At 46.8% G+C, this 18341-nt stretch overlaps 1 protein-coding gene across 2 annotated transcripts in view; it reads left to right on the top strand.

Annotated features, from left to right (window-relative positions):
- The window catches only part of USP25 (ubiquitin specific peptidase 25), a 1331637-nt gene that overhangs the window by 1075354 nt on the left and 237942 nt on the right, over positions 1 to 18341 (top strand). Inside the window, exons 19-20 of one of the 2 annotated variants that reach the window (XM_069636413.1) lie at positions 4323 to 4427; positions 13171 to 13266. The exons of the other annotated variant lie outside the window; for it this stretch is intronic. Of the exons in view, the coding sequence (XP_069492514.1) occupies positions 4323 to 4427; positions 13171 to 13266 (201 nt within the window). The remainder of the gene's footprint in view (positions 1 to 4322; positions 4428 to 13170; positions 13267 to 18341) is intronic. 2 annotated transcript variants of the gene reach the window in all.

Genomic DNA, 18341 nt, shown 5'->3' with positions numbered 1-18341 from the left:
CAACCATGTTGGCCTTCTGGTCATGCCAATGTTTGACCAGAGCCTGACCTGCTTTCAAGTTTTCTGAAGCTTTTGTCATCATGTGTCTCATTCTCCTCCGGAGACCTAACACAAAGTCATTTACTCTCACTGGCTTGTGGGAAGGAACATTCTCCAACCACTCCTTGATTAGGGCCAATGGACCTCTTCCGGATGACCATAGAGAAGCTCAAAGGGGCTGAAGCCAACACCTTCTTGAGGGACATCCCTATAAGCAAAGAGAAGGTATGGTAGTAGAAGGTCCCACTTTCTTCTAAGGGGTTCTTCTAAAGCACCTATCATGCTCTTCATAGTTAAACCTCTCCACCAACTCATTGGTTTGGGGATGGTAGGCTGTTGAGAACTTGTAGGTCACTCCAAAGTTTTTCCACATGGCTTGCATGTAGTGGGACATAAAATTGGTCCCCCTGTCTGAGATGGCCTCCTTAGGAAAACCTACCCTGGTAAAAATACTGAGTACAGCCTTAGCCACTGCCTGAGCAGTAAGTAACAGTTCTCATAGGTATTGCTTCAGGATACCTGGTAGCATGGTCTACTACAACCAAAATAAATCGGTTTCTTGAAGATGTGGGAGGGTATAAGGGACCAACAATGTCAATTCCTACCCTCTCAAAAGGAACTCGCACCACTGGGAGAGGCACCAAGGGTGCCACATTCTTGGCTCCGCTCTTGCCAGAAGTCTCACAGTTGTCACAGCTTCTACAGAATTGATCTACATCAGACCCCATTTTAGGCCAGTAGAAATAAAGAGAACTCCTTTTCTTGGTCTTCTTAAAACTTAAGTGACCAGCTAAAGGGATCTCGTGGGCGAACTATAGAAACTGGGGTCTCATCTCCTGAGGCACTACAAGTCTTCTGTATTCCCCTGGGGTACGCTCTATAGGCTCATTGTAAAGGAGGCCATCCTCCCAGTACAGCCTGTGCTTCCCCGGGTCTTGCCCTTCCAGCTGGGAAGCTGCCTGTTGGCGAAGTCCTTCAAGAGTAGGACACTCTTTGACCTCTGCTGAAGTCTGCCCTACAGGGGCCACCTTCTGCAAGCAAAGTCTGCAGCTCAGGATGGTCTTTAGGATCCAGATCGCCAACAGGGGGAATGTCTTCTTCCAGTTCTGTTTCGCCAGTAACTGTTTCACTATCCTCTGGTTGGTCCTCCCACTCGTTCTCAGCTGGTGGAGGGGTCACAGGTGTGACCTTGGACGGTCCTCTCGGGATGTCCTTTTTTTGTGCACAGGTTTGATACTTTTCTTTCTTCCTGAGACCTTGGGTTTCCCCTTTGTCTCTTTATTCCCGGAATTAGAAGTGTTCTTCCTGTGGGCCGGGTGTTGTAGGTACCTCTGTAACAACCCATTGAGTCATCCAATGTGAGCTCTTCTGCCTTCCTAGTCTGGCTTTTAAGTCATTCCCCAACAGGACTCTCCCAGGCACCTCATTCTGAAGGATCTGCGTAGGATCCCCCCAACACCCTTCCAACATAAACAAACCCTACTTACCTTTCCTTCATGCAGTGTCCCTGCGGCGCCGGTTCCCTTTCACTTAAATGTGCTCTGATGTGCTGCAGGGGTGTCCTTTGGTGTTGTGTTTTTCAGACTTTTTGTGCGTTTGGACCTTTTTTTATTTCGGTCCGTTCGTACAATTTCCATTCTGAACACTGACCAGTATTCTTAGTCGTAGTGTTGCACTGGATGAGAGCTGGTAGTATTGGAACCATCTGGTTAGGGCCTCCAGCAAGCTTAGTGGGATCTTTGGGTGCCTTGGCAACATCCTCAGGTTTGAAAAAGGTTTCATCCACTACAGTAATGCTGGCCCAAGTGTCTCTAATGGCAGAGGTGCCCTGTCCATTAACAGGTACACTGTCCTTGTAATATTCTTTGGTGTTATCTGGAATAGTTATACACATCTACATTTTGCTGTTTCCACAGATCCAGGGACAGTAAAGAAACACTGGCTGAGACTCCAATGGGTAGCTGTAGTATTTGTCCTTCCACACCACTAAACTGGTACTGCAAACTCATTTTTCCGTCATGCTGACCGTTCAGTCAGACTCATCTCAACGCGCTTTTGGTTCTAACAGTTTTCTTTGCCTGCTGAAAGGGCGTTGCATTCGCTGGACATTGCTTATGTCTTGAATTTGTGTGGCACACACAAAAGACTTTCAAAAGGCATCTCAGCTGTTTGTCAATTGTGTACATGTGGGACACTGGAAGGTCCAGTTAAAGGCTTCCATCTCGAGGTGGCTCTCACGCTGTATCATGCATCGTCATCTTCTGGCGAACAGACTGCTTCCAGGCAGGTCCAGAGCCCACTGCACTAGAGCCATTGCAGCGACGACACAACAGTGTTTCTTTCTGATATCCCTCTGCAGGGCTGCTACGTAGAGGTCTACCCACTGTGTCGACAGGGATTCCGGGGAGGAGTCCCGGGTCGGCCAAGCGTTTCTACGCAACCTGCTTGGTTGAGGAAAGTCTGTTCCAGGGGAAAGTGTATTGCTTCTCTGGGCTTTGGCACCTCCTGTGTTTGTGGTTATGTATATGTACGGCTATATAATCATATTCATGAGCATGTGAATCCATGCAAGACCCCATGCTGGAGAAGGAACAAGTTACTTACCTATAACTCTTGTTCTTCTGCATGGGTCTTGCATAGATTCACCTGCGAACCTTACATCCTTCCACTTTCTGACTGTTCTTGGTTCTTACTGCCACTTTACATGAGCTACCAAATCTTAAGATGGCCACCAGGAGTGGAGCTTAGGAGGAAGAGTATGGTTGGCTGGGGGCAGTATGACCCAAAGGACACTGATAGGCTATAGAGGAGATCTGCAGTTTAAGTGTAAAGCTAAACTGCTTTCTTTTTACTGAGGAATCCCAGCCTGACGGGGAATATTCATGAGCAGGTGAATCCATGCTGGAGAGCGATAGTTAAAGGTAAGCAACTTGTTCCTTATCCTATATAATGTATTTTATGCAGAATCTGCCATGGGCCATTGTTTTTCAAAGACGGATTTTCAATACACGTGGCTTCCGTGGCAGGTCACGACTAGTTTTCTACTTGATCCCTGTTGGGTAAGATTTTCATACCAACCCCAGAACATTTTGCTTTTATACCTCTGTGAGTGGGAACCTTTTTACACACTCAGAATTTTTATGGGTGTCAGTTTTTAGACTCTCCATGTTGTTTTTTTGATGTTTTTGGCAATAAGGGCCTGTTTTTGCTGGGTTACCCTAGAGGCTACCCTTTTTAACTTTCTCTGGCTAACCTTAAGAGAACTGCAGTTCCCAAGGGTCGAAAGGATCCTTGGATCCCTTTTACATTTTATTTGGTGACACCAGCACTCCCCACCTTGTGTGGAATGCTGGGGAGATGCAATGTATTCCCCATTCACACTAAAACTGTAACAATTCTGTTACAGGGACAAGCTTACCTTCAATGGCTGGTGGCAGTGATACCATGTATTACTTTGGTGCACCTTTACCGTGAGCTGTGTTCACAGCTGCAGTAAAGGCACCTAAGGGTGCTCACTTTACAAAAATGGCCTGTCTTATTTTCTTGCCATTTTAGTGTTTCTTGTCCTTTCTTGCTCCTTCCCCTGACATCCAGGGTGGGAAATTCCTTTGTGTGATTTTTATCTTCAGCAGGAGTCCCCTGTACACACCGCACAGGCTCCAGATACAGCAAATAGGCCTGACAGTGATTCTGTGTTTTTTTTCAAGTGCACATTAAGGGGTGAAGACAAGGGAAAAAAACACAGACGATCTTCAGGCAGAGCTGCATTCAGATCGTGCAAGTGCAAGACGGTCAAGGGAGTGGGGTGACTCCAAGTGCACCTAGTCAGTAGATGCTGGGATAAGTGTGGAGAGAGAAGCTCTTTGTTCAGAAGTACAGTGAGGGGGTTGGGGTGCAGAGCCCTGAGGCAAGTGCAAAGAGGACTGGTGGGGTGACAGGGACCTGCGGGACTCTGAGGTGCACCGGGCGGCCAGTCGGCAAATCTTTATGCAAGAGGAGGGAGAGATGGAAAGGAGCAGAGAGCTAGGTGGGTATGGGGAACATATTTGAAATATGTTTGCTGTAACTCCAACAAGGGTTCTTCTGATCGGATGTGCATACAAAACAAAATATACCTAATTTTCAGTTTCTGTGACAGATTTCAGTGCAGAATCTTACCAAGCTAAGTACATTATTACATTTTAAAAAGGCAATAGCAGATCAGTTTTCTTACATCAGTGTGTTTGACTTCTCTTTTTTACAATGTGCATTTTAACCCTTGATGCTCCTAATTTTTTCTGCAGACTGCTGAACGCCCCCCAGTGGAACCTGCGCCCAGCCAACGCATTGTAGAGGTGGCTATGTCTAAAGTAGGCACTTTTGTGATAGTTGAGGGGGCTGATGATGCTGTATCATTTGAATGCAGTCCCTTCTCTGGCTCTAGGCATCTTGGCATGTTTTTGTATTGAGGCTCCAATTGCGTTTTTCCAAGGCAATTGTGTTTTTTTTTCTTTTTTCTTTTTTGCTTACTGGTTGCTGTGAGATGTGCAACTAACTAATGACCATGTTTTTAGCGTGCAACGTGCTGCTCGTCGATTTTATTGCATGCTTCTACACATACACTGCTAAAACGTATTACTAATTCAAACAAATGGGACTTTTAAAAAAATCTATAGAAATAGTTAAATTAAACACTATGCTGTCGACGTCATGCACACGGGTGAATAAAAAGGCTAGTCGCCCACCCACTGTGTTGCATGGGAAGCTCTGGTTTTGACTGGTGGATCTTCTGATAAATACCTGTAAGGTCGGTGAATGTGGACAGCGCCATAGCAAGCCATTTAACAAAGCGTTGAATTCCTGTGATAAAACCCCCTTTGCATTTTGACAACATCCTGGATTTGGGTCGCAGGATCAGTCCTCACCATTCATGACTGAGACAGAAAGGCAATGCCCTCCTTCTCGATTCCTGCGAGAGCCTCAGTTATTCTGGGAGAATCCGCAACACCTGCAAGCATCTGGGTCAATAAGCCGCACTAGGTAGGAAGGGTCAGTAGTTTTGTCCACGATCCGGTCTAATCCTCAGCATATCTCTACAACCTAGGCTTCATGTTAACTAGGCATTACAGGCTGGGAGTTTGTACTATCTTTGTATATCCCTGCAAGGTGTCTACATGCCTACAATAAAACAACCACTAAGTGCATAGTGTTATGTTAATTGTAGATAATTATACACATAACCTAAAACACAGTGCGTCAAACACTGTTTCTTTTTTCAATTTATTATGCAATGTGCAAGTGACTACTGCAACCTGCACATATTTGGTAAGGTTGTCCTTTACTGATATATACATATATATATATATGTATGTATATATATATATATATTTCTGAGGCTTGTGGAATCTGCTTAGATCACATGCTGTGCATAGGCCGACATCTAGTGGAAGCTGCGGAGTATTACAGTTTGTTTTTCGAAACTCGAAAATGGGCGTCGACACAGGCGTGCCAGTAATACTATCCCTAGTGTGACGTTCACGGTACCCAAGATCCCTCACGCGTCTAGGATCCTCAGATTGTTTTTTTCCGCCATACTGGTCGGAAGCATTTTGCAGAGTCCCCTGGCCTTAGCCATACTTTTGCTAATAATCGAAATTTATAATTCTTTATTGACATCCTTCCCCACCCCAACGTCGACCCTCGACGACGGCTGGAGAAGACATCGACCGTCGGCTGCTGCACGACGGATCTGGGCCTCGGAAGGCCGCTGGCCTTGGCCCGGGCCTGGTAGGCCGCTGGCCTCGGCCCTGCAAGTAGGGAGAGTGGGGGGTGGTACATACTCTTCACTCTTGGTATATAGGTACACCTTATATATTTCCTGCACTTACCAGCCCGCTGCCTCAAGGTGCGTATGGAGGGTACCCCTTTCCAATTCTGCCCCAAGTGCAACCGCAAATACCCTTGGGTCGACAGGCACGCCACGTGCAATCTCTGCTTGCCGAGGGACCACCCCGAAGCGAACTGCAGAGCGTGTAGTAGGTTTAAACCTAAGACATTTAAGGACCGTTCGACAAAGCGTTGGGCCCACCACGCCAGGCAGGCGGCCATGGCAGAGGAGGGCGCCTTCAGCGATGGCAGCGACGCCGTACTTTCGGACGGCGAGGGCATTACGGCGTCGAAAGACAGCCGAGCGCAGGTCCCCGACCTCGGAAGGTCGTCCGGCAGGGCGGCTATGGGGAAGACCCCCGGCGACGCAAGCGCTACACACCCTACACACACTAAGCACACTAAGTCCAACCGAACCTCGACGACGTCGACTTCTCGGAAAGAGGCACAGATAGAACGGTCCGACTCGGTGTCCTCTGTGCGCTCTCGATCGAGATCGCCTCATGACGCAAGGCAATCATCCACTCTTGCCAAGAGTACCTCGCTCCCTAGACTAACGGAAGTTCGATCGTCGGAGGACGAAGACGACTTCCACCCCCAGGCCGCGCTCCAAGAGACGGAGCCCGCAGTTAACACCAGCGAGGCCCCACGCTCGAAAAACACAGATACCTCTTCCGATCCTCGACGCCAGGCGTCGAAAGTCTCCGGGGCCTCCAAGGGACAGAGAAAACATTTTTCCACGCACGGGGAGGGGGGGGAAACAGCGGAAAGCACATTCTTCCACTCCTGTAAAACCATCCTTCCCCCGAAGCAGACAGACAAATACAAGTCTACTGAGAGATCAACATCCAGCAAGGGTACCCTTGATAAGTCCCCTAAATTGACTACTAAAGTCATCCCCTGTTCCAAAGAATGGTCCAGTGAAGACATAGACAGGGTAATGTCAAGGATGTCTTCCTTGGCAGATTTTTATGACAAGAATCCAGAGCATTTCCTCTCGTATGACCCTCAGGGGGCCACACCCTCAGGTTCCACTGATCCTATCCCCCTAAGTAAAAAGGCCCGGTTCGAAAGACCTGAACCCTTTGAGGTGCAGCCTTACTCTACTCCATACTCTACTCCACACCCCAGGTACCAAGGAGAGCCTTTCCCTGAGGGGGACCAGGAGTTTGAAATTATGGAGGAACAAACGGGGACGAATACTATGCGGATGATGAGGACCAGGAGGAGGGAGAAGATGAGCAGGAAATTTACAGAGTAGATTCCCCGGTAGAGAACGAAGCCCCAATTACCGACTCGCCAGTCGATAACCAGCCCCTCCTTAATGAGGTTCTCGCTCGCGCGGCAGAACATTTTCACATCGACACCCACGGTGTACAGGAGGAAAGGGACTTCGCAGAAGAGTTGGTGGGAGAGAGGAGGCCGGTCGCTCAGACCATCCCTATCCTTAAATCCATCCAACGAAGAATAGATCCGTCCCTGGTGAACCCAAACCTCACCAGAGCAGTCAACCCCAGGGTCGAAAAACTTTTCCGGGCAGCCCAGTCTGACCCTCTCTATATAAGAGGACATCTTAAACCAGACTCCCTAGTTGTTACCAACACTCGGAAGAGGGCTGGAACACCCTTATCTTCATCAGAAGCTCCTCCCGACAAGGAAAGCAAGAAACTTTACGGGTTTGGCAGGAAGGTAGCCTCAACGTCCGCCTACCAAGCAAGGATTGCTAACTCCACCACCCTTTTGGCCAGCTACAACTGCCATCAATGGGAAGAGGTCGCGGCACTCATAGCCTCTGCTCCTGAACCGTTAAAGGGCCAATTGGCTCGGATCTCGGCAGAAGGGAGAGCCGTGTCTGGTTGCATATTGAAAGCAACTTTCGACGCCGCGGACAACGCAGGGAGATTGATAGCAGAAGGTACTGTTATCAAAAGATATGCGTGGTTACGGCAGTCGGGGTTCAAAACAGAAACTCAGGCTTCATTAATAGACCAGCCGGTGGAACCTGATCTATTGTTTGGGAAAGCGGTCGAAGACGCACTGAAAAACGCCAAGGACGAATACGAAACACTGAAATCCCTTGGCCAACTAACCAACAAACCCCCTAACCAGAGGGGGAACAGTAATTTTCGTCGCCCACGCGGCCAAAATTCACAAAGAGGCAACTATGCCCAGGGACAGGGTACACAGTGGAACAACAGCCAGCAGTCTACCCAAAGTTACGCCAGGGGTAACAAAAGAGGTCGTGGGAGAGGCAGAGGCAGCCCCAACAAGGGAGGTGGCACGCCTCCACCAAAGCAGTGACGCTCAGTTCAGGGTCCCTTCTCACGCAACCCCAGTAGGGGGACGCATTTCCAACTTCACCCAGGCTTGGGAAGGGATCACCTCAGACAGATGGGTGCTGTCAACAGTGTCCACAGGATATTGTATAGAATTACTGCAGCGTCCCCGGAACCATCCTCCACGACAAAGAGTACACTCCTTAGAACATCAGAAGATCCTTCTCGAGGAGATCGCCATTCTGCTAGAAAAGGACGCGATAGAACTCGTCTCAGGACACCAGGTAAACAAGGGTATCTAGTCAACTTACTAACTTGTGCCAAAGAAAGATTTGACAATGCGCCCAGTATTGGACTTACGGCCTGCCAACAAGTATGTCAAGCCCCAAAAATTCCGTATGACCACGCTACAAGAGGTAATCCCCCTCCTAAGAAAGGGGGATTACATGGCAACCTTGGATATGAAAGATGCTTATTTTCATATTTCCATGCTCCCGGCGCACAGAAAGTACTTGCGCTTCAAGGTGGACAGTCGCCACTACCAATTCAAGGTACTGCCCTTCGGGATAGCTTCAGCACCAAGGGTATTCACCAAGGTACTGGCGGTTGCAGCTGCACACCTACGCAGGGAGGCAATCCCAGTGTACCCTTATCTGGACGACTGGCTCATAACGGGGGAAACCCCAGGAATTTGCAGGACAAACATTCAAAGGACTATCGACCTCCTCCATGAATTAGGCTTCTCAATCAACGAGAAGAAGTCAAGCCTGGTGCCAAGCACCTCAAAACAGTTCCTAGGAGCAATCCTAGATACTCAGAAAGGGTTGACCTTCCCTTCGGAAGAGAGAATTCGGAATATACTACTGCAAATTCCACATTATCAGTCCGGTCAACAAATAACGGTACGCAAAGCAATGCGGTTACTGGGCATGATGGCGTCATGCATTTACCTGGTCCCCCACGCGCGACTGCGCATGCGTCCCATGCAGGAATGGTTGGCGAAACAGTGGTCTCAGGCAAGTGGTCAGTGGGACGATCTAGTGGTCGTTTCGCCAACACTTGTACAGAGCCTACACTGGTGGACAAGAGAGAATCTCGCAAGGGGAAAACCCTTTTACGATCCAGAAGTACAGGCAGTGGTGACTACAGATGCATGCCTGACTGGGTGGGGAGCTCACCATCTCCACCACACAGCTCAGGGTCTCTGGTCTCACTCAGTAGCCAAGAACCACATAAACCTGCTAGAGCTTCTGGCAGTATTCAGAGCGCTTCGGGCGTTCGAGCCCCATCTACTAAACTTGTCGGTGCAGATCCGGGCGGACAGCACGACAGCCATGTTCTATCTGAACAAGCAAGGAGGGACTCGTTCGCCAAATCTGTCCAAGCTTGCCCAGAAAATCTGAATGGGCACTCAGACGGAACATCTTCCTGTCATCGCAACATGTTCCAGGGGAGCTCAATTCCTTAGCGGATGCTCTAAGCAGAAACTCCCTCCCAGAAGAACACGAATGGGTCCTTCACAGAAAGATCGTAGAAAATCTCTTCTTTCAGTGGGGTTTCCCCACTATAGACTTATTCGCCACAAGCGAAAACAAACCATGCCCAGGATTTGCATCCAGGTTCCCCCAGCCAGACTCCCAAGGGAACGCCCTGTGTATGAACTGGTCAGGGATGTTTGCGTACACTTTTCCACCAACTCCTCATCAGGAAGGTGGTGTACAAGATGAACAAGGAATCGATGACGCTCATCCTAGTTGCTCCCATGTGGGCGAGACAACAATGATTTCCACATCTACGCAGGATGGCGGTGTGCGAACCCATCAAACTTCCAGCCTGGTACAACCTACTGTCCCAGCAACAAGGTCAAACAGTGCACCAGCAACCCAACTCAATGAACCTGGCAGCATGGCTCCTGAGGTCATAGAGTTTGGACATCTCAATTTACCACAGAGGTGTATGGACATCCTAAAAGAATCCAGGAAACCAAACACAAGGCACTGTTACTTTGACAAGTGGAAGAGATTCGTTATTTGGTGCCAGAATAAACAAATCAACCCTGTTGATTGCACCCCTTCCAACATTGTGACATACATGCTCCACCTGCTGGATGCAGGATTGGTTTTTAACTCTCTGAGAGTACACCTGGCAGCCCTCTCGGCTTACACCACATCCCATAACAGGGTGTCGTGGTGGAAAGTACCAGTAGTTAAAGCCTTCATGGAAGGAGTAAAGAGACTTCACCCTCCTATTTCGAACCCACCGCCAGGATGGGACCTTAATGTGGTGCTAGCTAAGCTCATGGGCCCCCCTTTCGAACCCATGCATAAAAGTAGTCTCAAACACCTGACTTATAAAACGGCCTTCTTAGTAGCCATTACCTCTATAAGAAGGGTCAGTGAAATTCAGGCTCTGTCAGTGCAGGATCCTTTCTTTACTATCCACAAAGACAAACTGGTTTTACGCACACACCCTAGGTTCTCACCTAAATTTATATCAAAGTTCCATGTAAACCAGTCCATCGAGCTTCCGGCTTTCTTCCAGAACCCGCAAAGCTCGGCTGAGGTGAAACTACACACCCTAGATGTGCGTAGGGCGGTCCTCTACTATGTAAATAAAACCAGACCGCTAAGGAAAACAGATCAACTGTTTGTCTCCGTAGCTACAGGCAGAGAGGGAGATCGCGTCTCTAAAGGCGCTATCTCGAAGTGGATTATCAACTGTATACAGCTGTGTTACTCTCTTTCTGAAAAAACTCTGCCTTTTACGCCAAGAGCCCACTCTACTAGAGGCATTGGGGCCACTCTGGCTTTCATTGCAAATGTTCCCCTTGACACCATTTGCAAAGCAGCTACTTGGAGCTCTATTCACACTTTTACTCCGCATTACTGCATTGACACTCATTCCAAGACAGATACACAAGTGGGACAAGCGGTTCTAAGACACCTGTTTGCTCATGACCCTTCTCACATCCCACCTCTTTCTTCTGGTACTGCTCGCTAATCTATGCACAGCATGTGATCTAAGCAGATTCCACAAGCCTCAGAAGGGATACATTACTCACCGTAATCGTATTTCTGATGCTTGTATCTGCTTAGATTCACATGCGACCCACCCTTCCTCCCCTCCGAAAGAAGGTGCATGATTGCTTGTAGTCTTACCTTTCTGTCTATCTGCTTGGATTATCTGTACTCACGCTACTCCTCATGCTTCCTCATGTCAGAAAAAATACAATCTGAGGATCCTAGACGCGTGAGGGATCTTGGGTACAGTGGACGTCACACTAGGGATAGTATTACTGGCACGCCCGTGTCGACGCCCATTTTCGAGTTTCGAAAAACAAACTGTAATACTCCGCAGCTTCCACTAGATGTCGGCCTATGCACAGCATGTGAATCTAAGCAGATACAAGCATCAGAAATAAGATTACGGTGAGTAATGTATCATATATATATATATATATATATATACATACACACTTAGAGTGCCACATTCAGTGAAAATCAAACATTCATGAGCTAAATCACACGTATTGTTTTTTATGGCAAAACCTACATTAACATCAATAACAGACTATATGAAACATGATGCAACATTTTTTGTTGAATTACTTACATTCTTAACAGCCAGCATACATTTCATAAATATTCACACAAACCTACTAAACAAAATATGGACCAACTAGTTTCAGTATGACTGTCATGATTTTTTGTCATCCCTCTATTAGAGCTGCTCCCAAATTTAGATATACATTTTCATATTTTGTTGTAGGCAAAGACTTAATTCTCCTTTGTCAGACTCTGCCATTCTTATCTCTTCAAAATTGGCTCAATTGATGGCCAGTAAAACTGTAGGTTTTTTATTTAGTTTTCCCTCCTGAATGCATTTTAAATGCAAAACTACAGAATCATCAGCTTATCTTTCTCTTTTTTCACTTGCATATAGAAGGGTCTACTGGTACCATCCCCATCACATGCCTGCTTCAGATCCTTATTCTGGAAGTTAGGTAACATATTCCCGTCCTGGCGTTATACAGTGCATGCTCCTATCGACCACAGCGAACATGTGGAAGTGATGCCTGGACTAGGCACCATGGTATTTGCACAGTACCGCTGCACATGTGTATTTGCTTGATATACTACGCCCATTTTTGTTCGTCACACCCACTTTGATTTTATGTAACCGAAATATGCTTTTGACGTTGGCCCTCACAAATTGACACATCCCTTCTTGCTATTCTCCAGTCAGGCCTTAAACTGCTGGTTAACTTGGAATGCTTAATTCACCCCCTTTCTGGAATGTGTTGCTGCAGGTATGAAATGTCTTGGTGGTTAAAAGTTCACTGAGACTACACTGCAGGCATCAATTTAATGACGATCCTGAACTTTTCAAGATGAAGTGACATCTGTGATAATGCACCGGACTTATATCGTGTTAAGCGGTACTTTGCACGAAGAAACCAACTTTTTTGTAATCTCAGATTCAGCTTGTGCTGGAGCCGTTTTATTCCCCTAATGATTTTCAAGGGAAAACACATAATACATGTGCAAATAACCTTAACTGAAGGGTGTTTAAGATACACTTGTAGCACTTTTTAGTTGCTTAAAGCCACCCGCCGTTTCTTTTGCCGCTTGCTGCGAGCAGATCAGAAAACATAAACACACATTTTACCCATCAATCTCCTAGCTTGAATTGCCCACAAACCGCTCTAGTGTTAGTCCTTAATAAATGCAGCCATGCATAAGCTTTTGATTGCATTGTAGGACACGTTTTGCAGTGAGATTTAGCTCTGCGTGAGTTTAGCAAACTTATTTTTGGTTTTTGCAAAGACTTCTCCCGAATTTCACACACAACAATGTAAAATGCAATTTAATAATGCGGTGAAGCTCGGTGATTTGCAACTATGCCTGCAGCAGCAACTTACTTTTTGCTATGCATGCCTATAACTGTTTTGAGTGCAAGACTGTTCATATTTTCAATGTTTCTACGGCAGGTCATGATGACGCCGACTATGCGAGGTGTAATCATGGCTATAGGGAAATCGAGGAGTGTGTATGACAGTTGTGGCCCTGAAGCAGGGTTCTTTAAGGTACAGCTACCGATATCACTTTTTTTTAGCTTTGTCTGCGTTTTATTTTTGCTATATTTTTGTTCTGACTTGTACCTGGGATTAAAAGGTTTTGTAGTCATGAAACATGTCTGAAAGAAAACTTCATGGCATTTCAAATCTGAAGAAACTGTAGAAAATTCACAATTTCCACTTAGTTGAACTGTTAATGCTTCAGTTGATTTTTAAAAATAAGATCTGAGCCTAACCCAGTGATCTTTCAAATAAAACATCTCCTACAGAAATCTGTAGATGAGCATTTCGAAAGTGGATCAGTATTTGCACTCTGGCTGTATCGTGTCTACCTACCTTTGATGCTACTTTGTCCTGTGCAATTTGGTACATGGTGTTGAATTTATCAATGCACCCCAAATAAATAAAATGTGCCCTGGGACAACTCTTCATTGAGGAAGAAATGTAAAGTCAAATACCACAGACTCCAATGTGGATTTGCTTATTGGAATACCCATTGCTTAGTTTTGTGACTACAGTAGAGTTAGGATTAATACTCTTGTCTAGAGATGGAATAATCTGCTTTCATTGCAGTTCCTGTTAAGTCACAGCTCAGGCTAGACTGAAAGATCACGAGATCCCGTACAAGTGAGTGACCACAAACTAAAAATCCTTGGCTGTAGCCATTTCTTCACCCCAGACATCCAGAGCAGTCCATACCAGATCTCGTTTTCATAAGCATTTTAGATTGATCAGCTCTTCACTGTAGATGATACTGTGGAAGGTTAAGGGCTCTCTACATATTGTCTCCATACTCATCCCGCCTAGTCTACCTATTTGGCTGCCTACTGTGGATCTCACTCGGCAGCTCAATTTCTGGCCACCATACAGTCACAGTATGAAATTTCCCTCTCTGCTCAATGCCTTTTTATTATGTTTCCCAACCACTCCTACAGAAAGGCAGTTCCATGCGCCAACTAGCTTTTGGTCAAACTTTATTTTCTTGTTCAACTTTTGAGCATTGTGACTAAACTTGGGAATGTGTTACTTCTCCCCAAGGGAGAGCCTATCCCTATGAGGCTAGGGAAGAGAACCGCTCTGCGACACCCTCCCTAGGGGTCGAGACAAGTGGGACTCACTGGGAGAGACTCCCCGTTTGGGGACAAGGACTCCCTTGAACTAGAGACAGCCACATAATCGCCTGCATGATTTGTTCCACAACCACAGAAACTCCTAACTAGGACGAAGAAACACTGAATAGATGCCAGAATCTTACAGGCAAGGCCCAGGTCCCTTTAAATTTTAATATCCCATGCACTGGGACGAGTAGGTTAAATAGTAGACACCTGACCTACAGAAATGAGCAAGGCAGAGTCAGCACAAGCCTGCGAGTTTGAAACTTGCCTCAAGCGGGGGATGGAAATGCTGAGAAGGAACCCAGGGAGAGATGCTGGGACACCAGAGCCAGGGCGCCAGCCAAGCATGAGCAATCCATGGGGCAGGAGCCTGAACAGAGGTGATGGTGAGACCACAGGAATCCCGTGGTGGACAGTAGGTACCTCCAATGTCGCTGATACTGTTGCGCATCAAAGGACACAGTGTCTGCGGCTTGGTCAATGGACAAGAGTATCACAGAGAGGAGAGAGCTGAAGGAGAAGCATGACGCCAAACTGCAGGCTCAGATGGCAGGGGACTGAAGAAGAGATATCAAAGGAACAAGACTCCTGGAAGCGTTTCCCCGCATAATAGAAGGTAACTGGGAGAATTAGTATAATAGGCTGCCAAAAAGCAATCAGTAGGTAAAACAACTAACTCTCCTCAGTAGAAGTTGGGAGATAAAGTTCCTCTTTGAGGAAATACATTTAAACTATGGGTATTTAAAAGAAAAAAATAATACACAGATACACCAGTTGGTGTATCTGTAGAAAATAATAATACACAGATACACAATTCTCCTTGAAATGGGGAGCTTCATATGCCAATTTATACAAGAAAGAAGAGAATATACAAAGGAAACATTATGGTGAATCAGAGTTTGGAGAAATCGGACAAGTGTCGCTAAACAAGAGGTGCATGGACCAAAGTAAACCAAACCACAATTGGCTAAAGAAAAGTTGTTCTGACATAAACCCAAAAGAGAGTTCTGGAGATATGGAGAAACTCTACACCGCACTTGGAGACTGATGCAAGACATCACAAGAGACTGTTTAAGGATTTCCTATTAGTGAAGCCTACAAACTGAATATGACATGATTTGGGTTTCTAGTGCGCTCAACTCAATATGTAAGAACTGGTGTGGTTCAATATGGATTTAAAGAAACCAGATCTATGTTGATTACTGCAATGTGTATTACTCCTACGTCCCGTCCCCCTTCCTCCATCCTGCATGGGCGTCCCTTGCTAAGGACGGGAACAGAATCTTTTCCACCAGAAAAATAACACTTACCCTTTAAATATATACGTGCGCGGCAGCCTTGGGAGTATAGACTAATGATTCTATAAAATCTGTTTCAGATACTTCAAAGCTTCCAGGGATACACTGTCCACCGGTGCCCCAGCCTGTCACCGGTGCATGTCCTCCGCGGCAGCCTTCAGTAGGTGCCCGTCGTGTGACGGTTTTAGTTTCCCACGACGGACCTGCATGCCCTATCTCCGGTGCAATGCACTCACTCCCTGGTCCCTCAAGAACCGGTTGGCGCAGTGGAGGGAGCTGTTCTCCAGGGCGCCGCCGGAGCATGTTAAGGAGTATGTGCACATTAAGGAGTATATTAAGCACGTATATTGGTCAGCAAAGCACCCCGTAAGGGCAACTACTTCCCGGGGGAAGTACCGACGAGAGGGGCCAGTCAGGCCTTGTCAGCAGCAAGAATTTTACTGAGGCTGCAGCTTGTAACTGGCCTACCGGCCAAGGGGTCCAAAGGTCTCCCAGTACCACCATCAAAGAGCCAAGTGGCTCACACACTGGGACTCGGCCCGAGGGGCTTGGTCCTGTTACCATGCCTATGCCTGAGGGGGCACCTAAACGCAGTGCAGACAGCCTAAGGTGAAGTGGAGGGACAGAGCCTACGCATACCAGCGAACAGGCTGAACCCAGGCCCATGTCATCCACGTGCAGAAGGGGTGGACAAAATGGCGGTGCACAGCGACAAGATGGCGGCCAGACCAGAGACCCTCCAATCCGACAAACCCCTAAGGTGGGAAACCTCAGCTATCAGGCCAGAAGCCCCCCCATTCAGCGAACCTACAAAGCAGGAAAGCACTGCCAGGTCTGAATGGGTGCCTACGTCTCAGGTCACTTGGTGCATAACTTACACAACCATCACGGGACAAGCACACTACACAGAAGCGTTGTTCTCGCATAGCACATGCAGCAGGTGTTCATGTCCCCACAGCAGGCTTCGGCCCAAATTGCTCCGAGCCAGCATGCAAGGAGCGGTTCTTTGATAAATTCTTATGGCTCATGCGGTCCCCCAGATGGGAAACATTCTTAAGGGCTTTAAACAGGACATGATGCCCCCCCATGCTTCCTCAGCCGGCGCCAGTGCAATCCACGCCTCTGCAGCAACCCATGACACCAGTGACTCCAGTAGCCCTAGCACCACCTCCACCTGCAGCACCCTCACAGCCATTGACACGCAATTATACAGTGGTTGACCCAGCGGCTCCTCTGGACGCAGGGGATTAGCAGGACATAGATGACATGGGGCAGGGCAGACCTTCATCGTCAAAGGCATTCCTTGACAGAATCAACGGCCTGGTGAACTACCTCTGCATCCCACAGCCACAAAAGGAACAGCCAGAAACTGCGGTCTTTGCTGAGGTCTGTGGGATCTTTCAACCCACTAGTCCAGGCCCTGCAACATTCCTGTGCATTGCTTGCATCAGGAACATCAGAATGGCCGCCGGGAAGCATGTTGCTCGCTAAAAATCACCCAAAAGTGCGCAGTACAAATCTGAAAAATAGGCCGCCATCCCCTTTTGCCTATCTCAGTGTTAACACGGGAGACCACTGCCAAAACCCATCATTTGGCTGCCTACAAAGCAAGGCTGATTGCAAAAGAAACACAGAGCTGTGTGAAAATCAATTTTTCTTGGTTGTCAAATTTGCAAAAATCATAGCTAACAAACCACCCAAAAGACCCAACCTCCTTGTTTGGTGTTAAACAACATTCTACTTCAAGAATCCACATAAATAGAATGTCCACAGAAGTACACTTATCGGAAGAAAATCCACATTGAAGATTGCTTGCTTAGAGAAATATGTCAAAAATGGGTGCAATACCGTTACTCACCTCTGTCAGAAGCTGGCGATTTCTAAAACCTGTCATGTGTGAAGTTGGACATTGAACTCAAAGTATGCCAAAGAAAGACGTGCTATTAGAAGCCTAAGAGGTGGAGACAATTCAAAACTATATTTTAAAAAGGCTTGAATTAAGAAATTGGTTGATGTATTTGTTAAAAATGTAAGTTATATTTTAAGACAAGAAAATTTCAGACAGTGTGTTTAAAAGTTAAAGTTAGCCACACTGAGCTTCAAAGACATTCCACAACTTCTCCCAAACAAAGGAATCTCCCCCCTGCTCTCTGCTAAGAAATTGGCAGGCTGGTGTGAAAGGAACTGGGAGGGGCACTCTGGCAGGTTGCTCTGAGTGTGGACAAAGTACTCCCTTGATCTGAATGAAGCTAATTCGGGTGTGACTGACATCAACTTCCCTGGCAGCAAGAAGCCCAGGTGACTCTCTGACTCAGCCAAGCTTGGAGGCGGGCCAGGCTGGAAATGTGGATTGGAAACTAAAGTAACCGTATGTTTTGGGAAAAGACTTATAAAATATTGTGGCGAACTGACAAAAATATGAAACTTAGAGATTATTAAAATGAAAAATTCACTCAGTTTAAAACTATTCTGGAATCTGTGCGACATTCAGAGACTGAACCACAAAATCTTTAATATTGTAGCTATTTTGATTATGCTAGGGACATGAAAAATTACAGGAATAGGCCCAGAGAGTATGTGCATGTATGTATAAAAAATTGTACAGATCCGAAAATGTGTAACCAACCAAAAGCGCGAAAAATTGTCATTTAGGAACCAAAACTCGTAGGAA

The sequence above is a fragment of the Ambystoma mexicanum genome, chromosome 7p (genome assembly GCF_040938575.1).
Source record: "Ambystoma mexicanum isolate Mex_15411 chromosome 7p, UKY_AmexF1_1, whole genome shotgun sequence".
Classification (NCBI taxonomy): domain Eukaryota; kingdom Metazoa; phylum Chordata; class Amphibia; order Caudata; family Ambystomatidae; genus Ambystoma; species Ambystoma mexicanum.
Note: the sequence above shows the minus strand (reverse complement) of the source record. Positions and strands in the feature narration are given on the sequence as shown.